At 40.2% G+C, this 9115-nt stretch overlaps 1 protein-coding gene across 3 annotated transcripts in view; it reads left to right on the top strand.

Annotated features, from left to right (window-relative positions):
• Window positions 1-2091: 2091 nt before the first annotated feature.
• The window catches only part of map7d2b (MAP7 domain containing 2b), a 47643-nt gene continuing 40619 nt past the window's right edge, over window positions 2092-9115 (top strand). For 2 of the 3 annotated variants that reach the window (XM_050056990.1, XM_050056989.1), the window contains exons 1-4: window positions 2103-2407; window positions 3858-3941; window positions 4327-4380; window positions 8142-8302. In XM_050056990.1, the coding sequence (XP_049912947.1) occupies window positions 2371-2407; window positions 3858-3941; window positions 4327-4380; window positions 8142-8302 (336 nt within the window). In that variant the 5' untranslated portion in view covers window positions 2103-2370. Of the gene's footprint in view, window positions 2408-3857; window positions 3942-4326; window positions 4381-8141; window positions 8303-9115 lie in introns of all 3 variants that reach the window. The other variant, XM_050056988.1, reaches the window with a different exon arrangement.

Raw genomic sequence — 9115 nt, 5'->3', positions numbered from 1 at the left:
CTGACCTGGCATAGTGATTTTTGGAGCGCTACACGCACTTCCTGTGCCGGTCTGAAGGTGGCGAGATTGAGCTGAGGTACAAGGAGGTCTCTGATGAAACAGCTACATGCCCTTCAGAGAAACATCCAAGGCTGCTGGGTGTTGACAGTGCACAATATGTCTGTCCTGATACTATTTCTGTCATTAGAGGGAAGACTGAAAAAACTTTACTGGCTGATGTGTCTTTGAGCGAAGTGCTGAATCCCCTCTGGCTCCAGAGTGACAGCTTTACAGCTGAGTGTTGTCCCTGACCTGTCTGTTTCTGTGTGCTGTGACTTTATCTTCTCCTATAATGGCATGAGAATTACGTTTTAGATCATATGTCACCTAGTTTTCTTCACCAAAACATGCTCCTTTTTTCTTGATTCTCCCATCACATGAGATGTTCAAAGTTTTTGGCAAGTTCTTGTGCCCGATTGGGGAAATGCAGTTGAGTTTACGTTAAAAACTGCACATCAGTTTTGTCTGAGATTGGTGGTAAAATGCCAAGTGTTGATATTAATTGTTATCAAAACCACCCCATTTTAGTGTTCAACGTTAAGAGAAGCAAATTAAGGGGGACTACGCCTATTTTCAAAATTCATGTGTTATTTTAATGGTCTAAGACAGTCCAAAAATATTAGTAAAAATGAACAACTGCCTTCCAAACCCAAAAACTAGAGTGTTAAAACCCAAATGTGTGATGTCATATGGTATAAAGTCTGGAGCTGCTCCACAGACAGTGAATGGTGAAAGATGTTCTAGCACCCAGGGGAATGTTCTGAGTATATGGGTACATTCTCTGTTTCAGAGCCGAGAACACTACAATGGAAAAAAGCTCATTTAGGTAAAAAAAAAAAAAAACATTCTGTGGATCCATAAAATCAGCCTCCAATTCATAGTTTATGGAGCAGCTCCAGACTTTATATGCTGTGACATCATAAGTCTGACACTTCATTCTCTGGTTAGCTACTGGCTGAACAGAAGCAGCTCATGTTCACAAATATTGATTGAACTTTACCAGTCCATGGAAGAAACATTGGTATTCTTAACTTATTTGTTCCCCTTTGACTCATACATAGTTTTGAATGTTCGGTTTGTAAAACTTGTGAGAAATTCTGTCAATTACCCAGAGCCCAAAGTGACACCTTAACATTTTTTTGTCCAACCAACCGGACTAAAAAATATATTTATTTATTATTAAGAATGTAATTATTGAAATAAAAAGAAGAAGTGGCAAATCTTCACATTAGAAAAACTGGAACAACGAATGGTTTTGCATGCATGAAAAATGATCAATCAATATGGTTGATCATTTAATTTCCTCTCAACTGACTGATTAATCAACTAGTCATTTCAGCTGTACTTGTACCATTGGGCAGTTTCATTTATAGCATTCTGGACGTGACGTGACGTGACGTGTGTGCGTGCGTGTGTGTGTGTGTGTGTGTGTGTGTGTGTGTGTGTGTGTGTGTGTGTGTGTGTGACCCACATATTGCAGGTCAGCAGCAGCCTGCCTCCTTTTGCTACAAGTATGACGTAACTCCGCCGCTGGGGCTCGCTTGTGCCTGGCACGTGCGCTCTGACACGAGCCAAAGCAGCGACGCCAAATGAAGGCACGTGAGTGAGGGTGAAAGAGAGGGGGGATTCATTGTGGCTCAAAATGACAATAAAACACCTTTTAATAAAAACACAAGAAATGTAAAGATCTGAAAGGCTGTTTTAACCGTAATTTCACTCACACTGCTGGTTTTATTTTATTCCTCTGCCAAGCGTTATAGTTCTTGAGCAGCTGGTTGCTAAGCGACGCGGAACAGCGTGAGTAGTGATTTTTTTGGCGCATTAATATGTAAATTAGCCAACTGTGAAGCGGTCACAAAAAATGGACCGGACCACGACGAAACTTAAAAGATGAGAGAAATTAATTTTTAATTAATTCTCCACAAGTAAATAACTAAAAAAACAGAGACATATCCACCTCCATATTAATAATATTTCTTTATTTCCCGCAATGTGTTTTTTAAGGTAGGAGGAAAGTAGACCCAAACATTTCTTTTTCTGCCATTAATTGAACCTTTACATACTGACACAACAATGGCAGTTATAACGATACTGTTTTAAATGCGCTTTGTGCAAAAAAATAATCGCTACACCATCTCAGTAGACATCCGTGCTGGCTCTGAGGCATATGGTCCCCCCTCCCCTCTCCGTCTCTCTACCATCGGCTCCCGACTCCGAGCATCCGTCGTTTCCCTGAGTCACTGTGTAGCCCCAGCGGTCTCCTGTGTGGGTTTCAGCGGCTCTCTGGCTCCTGTCAGGTCCTTCTGATGAAAATAGTCGACGACGTTTGAAATGACTGAAGTGGCTCCAGGCTACCCCGACATGACAGGTGAGGAAAATAAGCTCTCATTTAACCGTGGCATTTAGTTTATTCACATTAAATGTGTAGGAATGGGCGTTGTAATGAAACGGCACACAGATACAGTTTGAAAGAAGATGGCTAAGCCCTAGCTGACAAAATCCATCGGCAATTATTTTTCAAGCAAAAAATGCCAAAAATGTGACATTCCCAGGTTCTCAAATGTGAGGATTTGCAGCTTTCCTTGGTCTCGCATTTTATTCAATTTAATATTTCTAGATTTGGAAATTAAGGACAGAACAAGACATTTGATGAAGTCCCTTTAGGCTCTGGGATATTTATCGATGATTAATCGAAAAAAAAAAAATTGGTAACAAACAGCCCTACCAATCAGAACATGACTGAAATAATTTAGATTTACAGGCAGGCTCCTTAATGTCATGCTACTCTTAGTAAGCTACTTGATATTTTATATTTTAAAGAATAATGTCACAACTAAGATGGGAAAGGTAATGCACTTGGACCTATATTTACCATTTATGAAGATCATTATTAACATATTTGCAAATTAGGTTTTGAACTATTTGCATCAGTCATTGTTACTGCAGTACATCCATTTCAGCATGTGTGCATACCAGTGTGTAGCCTTTATACTGCAGTGTTGGAATACACATATTTAAATCTGTGGTATGCCTACATGCCAGCTATGACTGTATACAGTAGCTTCTCTGAATAATGTAAAAATAAGGGATGTCTGGTGAGTGAATTTTATAATAGTATAGTCTTTGTGAAGATATCTTGACATTTCAAAATGTACATTATCTAACAATTTTATCTTCTTATTGAAACCACTACATCTGCTTAGTGAGTAGCTGCTAAATGTTCTTGGGGATGTTCCCTAAATCAGCCATGTTCCTTTATTAATGCAGCAGCTTCTTGTCAGCTTCATTTGTCACATACCTCAAGTGAAATCAGCTAACACTGCCTTTAAAAAACATGTGATTCAGCTGGTTTATTTTTTGCATGTGATGTAATTTCAACTGAGGATGAATCACTTGGGACTTATCTCAGATTTGCATATATTTGCATATCCAATGTGTGTGTGTGTGTGTGTGTGTGTGTGTGTGTGTTGAGAGGACGTTTTCAGTTGTCCTCTGTGTGTTTGTGTGTGTGCACAGACATTTTCATGACAGCTTTAGAAATAAAAACACAACAGGACAAAGGCTGAGGGTTACGCTCAGGGGTCCTGCATTGACAGCTCACACTGACACTTGACCCCAAAGGCGATACAGTGACTGACAGGAGATTTATTGCTTTGGACGCCATGACAAATATGTGTGACTGCTTAGTATTGGAGTCTCTTCCATATTGGCAGAAGCAGGACTCACGTTCGCCACTCCAGCTTTACATTTTTAGCATTATTTGCACTCTTGGGCAGCAGAGCATGAATCATGTCTGACTGATCTCTCCAAAAACACAGCGCTGGCCCCTCCTCCTGCACCACTGATCACCAGTAGGAATGCATCTCCTGCTCGATCACCATCCAAACCCAGCAGCCCTTCAGGTAAACTTATAATCACGTTACTCCCTTTGATTTGCTTCCATTATCTTCAAAATCAAGACGGAGAAAACACAGACGTAATGGCAGCGCTGAACGTGCATGTAGTGTTTAATTTACATCTGGGTCCAACTCTAATTATCCTGTCATATATTCATGATCTTTAAATCTTTTTGTCACAATGTTTTAATAATATGTTTTATACCCTGGAGTTGTGACATATTAGCTTTATTTTTTATGGTTGGAATGTCAGCTTAATTTGAACTTAAACTGGTCTGACATCAAATTCACACACATATAAAAGAATATGATAGAAAATGAAAGCATTAAGCATATGTACAACCTGCAGGCAGCTGAAATCATCTATTAATTTCCATTCTCCTGTCTTAAGGCTCCCGGCTGCATTTAGCAAAAGAGCAACGGGAGGATGGAGAGAAGACACAAGGTATGAGTAACTCTCCAGCTGGTGGAGCTCTGTGTGGTCTGTACTGTTCATCTGTCACTGCCACACACACACACACACACACGCGCGCGCACACACACACACACACACACACACACACTGTGGGTGGCTGTGCACTGGCTTGTGGAGGAGGAAGTAGTCAGATCCTTTACACTGGTGAAAATGTTAATTCCTTTGTGAAAAAATATTGCTAGTTATTTAAATATTTACTGAAGAATAAGTATATACAGCAAAATAAACTCAAGTATATAAAGTAAAACTATTCAATTGAAAACTTTGGATCTTTTCAATTGTGAAAACATTCTCAACTCAAAGTCCACCGACTTGCTTGTTCTGCAGCTTTCAGCTGTTTAACAAGGTCGTCCTCGATGTGTTGAGTTGCCATGAATGCGGTGTGAATGAATGATGTTGCAGTGTGATGAATGCAGATGTTTCCACAATTCTGAAAACCTCTCCATTGACATTTACAACTCCATGGCAGATGAGGACCTTGTGAAATGTTCAAAAGGTCTGGACCAAGCGTGCAAGTGGACTGTCAACTGCTGTTCTCAAAAAGTATCAGTGTTTCTGATTTTCAGGCTTTCACATCACGTAAAGAAGGAAAGCAAGTACAGAAGAAAAACAAAGACAGAAAGAAAGAAAGAAAAGAAATTTCCTCTTCTCCTTTTTCCACATCTTGAATAAAAGGGCTGAAAGTCTGGCTTACATTGTTGCTTATGTTTCAGCCTGCATGACCCTCATGTCATTTTACATACATACACACGCTCTGTGCACATGCTTCACCACACATAGGCACATAAATATATTTATATATACAGACACATAGCATCGGGACCTCCTAAAAACTATGTTTTAAAATGTGTTTTTGAATGGATACTCATGTACATGATCACTACTGGAAGTAAACTACAGTGCCTTGACAGCAAAAACCTGATTTATGTCACATTGCATCTGCAGCTAACCCGAGGCTCCTGTGTGTCAACTGGTTTGTGCTAATTCAATTGAAAATTTCCTCAGGAATATGCACCAGTAAAACATGATATTGACATGATAATGGCCTTAAGGTGGGTCCTGCTAAACATCCAATCTTAGAGTGGAAACAGATAACTTTTCAACACTGCTGCTATCGCACAGACAATCAGATCACTTTCTGTTTCCCTGTGAGCCTATAGCAGCCTGGCTACGTCCAAAGCAACAAACAACCATAAGTATCCCAATTTTAACTAGAAATCCAGTGCTATGATAAAGTAAAACACCTGGGGTCCGTTTCACAAAGCAGGTTTAGTGAAAACTCAGAGTCTGTTAACCCTGAAATGAGGGAAACTCTGAGTTTTCCGTTTCAAAAAGGGAGGTAACTCAAACCAGAGAAAGAGGGGTAACTCTAGCCTGTTTCAGAGAGAGAGGTACCTTAAGCTCTCGGTCAGTTACCGTAGTAACAGACTCTATGAACCTAACCTGGTCGGGACCAGGTTTTTCTCAATGAACCTCGAGTTTCTCTCTGTCTCCGCCCTCTTTCAGAGCCACACACTCCATTTGATTTCCTCATTCATTCAGTCAGCAGGCGAGTTTTGGCGTAGCCTAGTTCTGCCGTCTGTCATTTTAAAAAATCATTAAAAAAATCAGAGTCAGTATATTAGAAGTCCATTAGGCACAGTAGGTGGCGACTTTTTTCACTAACATGGCATGTCCTTTTGATAACGATCCCGTGGATGAAGGTGCAGCATTACTGCGCAGAGAATTAAATATTCGTCGGGAGATGGTTATCAGACCGCGCATAGATGTTTTAGCATTTCCACACAATTATCTTTTTGAGCGGTACCGTTTCACGTCACAGTCCATCATCTACATACACAACCTAATCCGTCCTTACATTTGCAACATTACCAATCGTAGTCATGCTCTCACATCCCAGCAGATATTGTGTGTTGCGCTGCGTTTCTTTGCAAATGGAAGTTTTTTGTACAATGTCGGAGATGCTGAGCACTTGAGTAAGGCAACTGTATGCAGGGCGGTCAGAAAAGTGTGCTCGTTTTACGGGCATCTGCCTTCTTTCTGTTGGCTGAGTAGAAGTCTGTGTTAGTTTGAATAGGCTTAATTATTTAACAGAACATGATATAGATGCGAAGACATTTATGTGTGTGAAAACAGCATTATGTTGGGGATAAAACAACTGCACAGTCAAACAGCCACTTAATATTTACTTTATAATGTAAAACGTGATCAAAATGAGGTCCCCCCATGAGATTATGCTGAGGTCTGACCTGTTTGAACAATATTTTTATATTTCATCCTAAACTGCTGCCAAGTGCGCTTCTCCCCCGCGGGATTGCACCTAAATGAAATAAATTAATAGGCTACCATTCAAGCAGTTTTCCCCTGTAATATTATTGTGATTGCAAAGGACTACATTTAAACTTAAGCATTGACTCGAGCAGCAATGTTCTCCCACGCCGTCTCCCTCTCTTTTGCAGCTGCAGCGGTGTTGCACTTCTTTTTGAAAACGTGTGCAAACTCGCCGTATGAGCGCATTAAGACTTCTAATTCTAGTGGGGTGAAAAACGCAGCCCTCTTCCCCGTTGCCATGGTGACTCGTCGAATCGGGGCTCCATTGATGCTGGCTTTTTATAGTTGTGGTGCACGCGCTTAACTCCAGGTGAAACTACTCCGAGTTGATTAAACTGATTCAAATCAGCTGTTCTGGAACCGGAAACTCAGAGTTTCCTATCTCAGAGTAGATCAACTCAGAGTTCAGGATTAGACTCAGAGTTTGTTGAACCTGCTTTGTGAAACGGACCCCAGGTAGAACTCGAAGTCGGCAGGTTTTGTTCCTTACTGATCTAGTAGAAAAAATGACAACTGACTGTTAGTTTGAACCCTCTCAAGTCTAGGAGCTCTCTCCATCGAATGACTGCCGGTCTGAGGTTCACTCTTGTCTTACGTCAGTTTTATATCTCTCTCCCTTTGGCTTTATTTGCCTCCTTCATCAGCAGGGCTCTTTTGCTTTTGCTGGGTAGACCTTCCACAGTGCTCTGAGTGAATTTAAGTTCCCTCTGGTAAGCAGGGATGTACTGTAAGGCTTTTATTGTGAAAGGTTAGAACGGAAGGAGTGAAACAGTAATGTGCTGCCGTTTGCAGGGTGGGAGGCAGAGAAGAGTTTTCCATCTTTGTTCAGACTACGGAGCCTCAGTGTAATGATTTTATTACCTTCATAAGCATAGGAGCAACTCATTATCCTCGGTTACACTACCAGTAGCTACCTGGGAAAACAAAAACGCTAGCCTCTTTCTGTTTTGGTCCAAAATGATTGACACACTTCCTGCTGTAAATCAAGCCTTCATTTTCCCAGGAGATCGTACCTGGTGGCAACAGAATTGCATAGTGACAGCAATGTTTATAGAGAACCAATCTAATCACAGATGCTGTCATTATACTATAGTCAATATGTTGTGCAATCAGCATTAACTTCATAATGATAAGTTAAAGCAAAACACCTGGCCGTTTTTCACTTTAATACCCTAATTTGTGTCAATATCTACTTTTAAGACCTTTGATATTTCAGCTTTGTGGCACATCAGCTAATTTTTGCCCAATCCAGCCATATAGTCACGTAACAAGTATGATATTTCCCTCTGAAATTAAGTATAGAAAAAAAATGAAAATACTTCAATAGAGTACCAGTGCCTCAAAAAAATACTAATAGTATTTTAGTAAATGGACTTACTTCCCTCCTCTGCTGTGTTCAGAGATTTCAGAATTGCTGCGTGATAAGGAGCGTCGTGTGCAGCAGCAACTGGATCGCAGCGCCGAGGAGCGAGGGAGGAAATTGGAGCAGCAGAGGAAGAAGGAGCGCCAGCGCCAGGCGGCAGCTGTGGAGAAAAGAAGGCAGCAGCAAGAGGCAGAGAAGGTCAGAGGTTACAGCACACTAATAATGCACTCACTACATGTTAGAAGAAGAGAGAAAACAGTATGACATCTTGTTTATCAGGCTCTGACAGCCACTGATACTGAAACTGTAATGTTACAGTTTAATATTCAAAGTGTAGAGTCAAGAAGCTTTGTGGTTGGTTTTACAGACACTGTTCGACCCAAACCCTAAACAAAACAGCTGTACAGGACCTTAAATTAGTGTAATGAAATATTTATCCAACAATCAATAAACCAAAAACAATAAACAAGTGCCATAACTTGAATGGAAAGCTGAAGCATATGCAGTCCAGACTTGTTTCTAAATTAAAACAAGACTAAAAATCTGACCAAAGATTGCGTGGCACTTTCATTGACTTAACAGAATTAGTACTCAAAATATATATTGAGATTTAATACCCAGCCCTGTTTGCAAATTCAGTTCCACCTGTGTTTTTTCTTGCTAAATTTGTAATTTAATTGATTATGTGAGACTGAGTATAACTGAGAATTTATCTGTTTACCTAAGATTCTGACATCTGTTTGATATCTTGTTTGTTGCCTTTGCTGGCATAGATCAATATAACAATCATAACAATATTAATGCAAATGTTTTTCAGCTATTAATGTACAGTGGATATATATATATGTATATATATATACATATATTCAATTCAATTCGATTTTATTTATAAAGCCCAATATCACAAATCACAATTTGCCTCACAGGGCTTTACAGCATACGACATCCCTCTGTCCTTATGACCCTCGCAGCTGATCAGGAAAAACTGCCCAAAAAACCCTTTAACGGGGA

This window comes from Epinephelus moara, chromosome 11, assembly GCF_006386435.1.
Source record: "Epinephelus moara isolate mb chromosome 11, YSFRI_EMoa_1.0, whole genome shotgun sequence".
In the NCBI taxonomy this organism is placed as follows: Eukaryota; Metazoa; Chordata; class Actinopteri; order Perciformes; family Serranidae; genus Epinephelus; species Epinephelus moara.
Note: the sequence above shows the minus strand (reverse complement) of the source record. Positions and strands in the feature narration are given on the sequence as shown.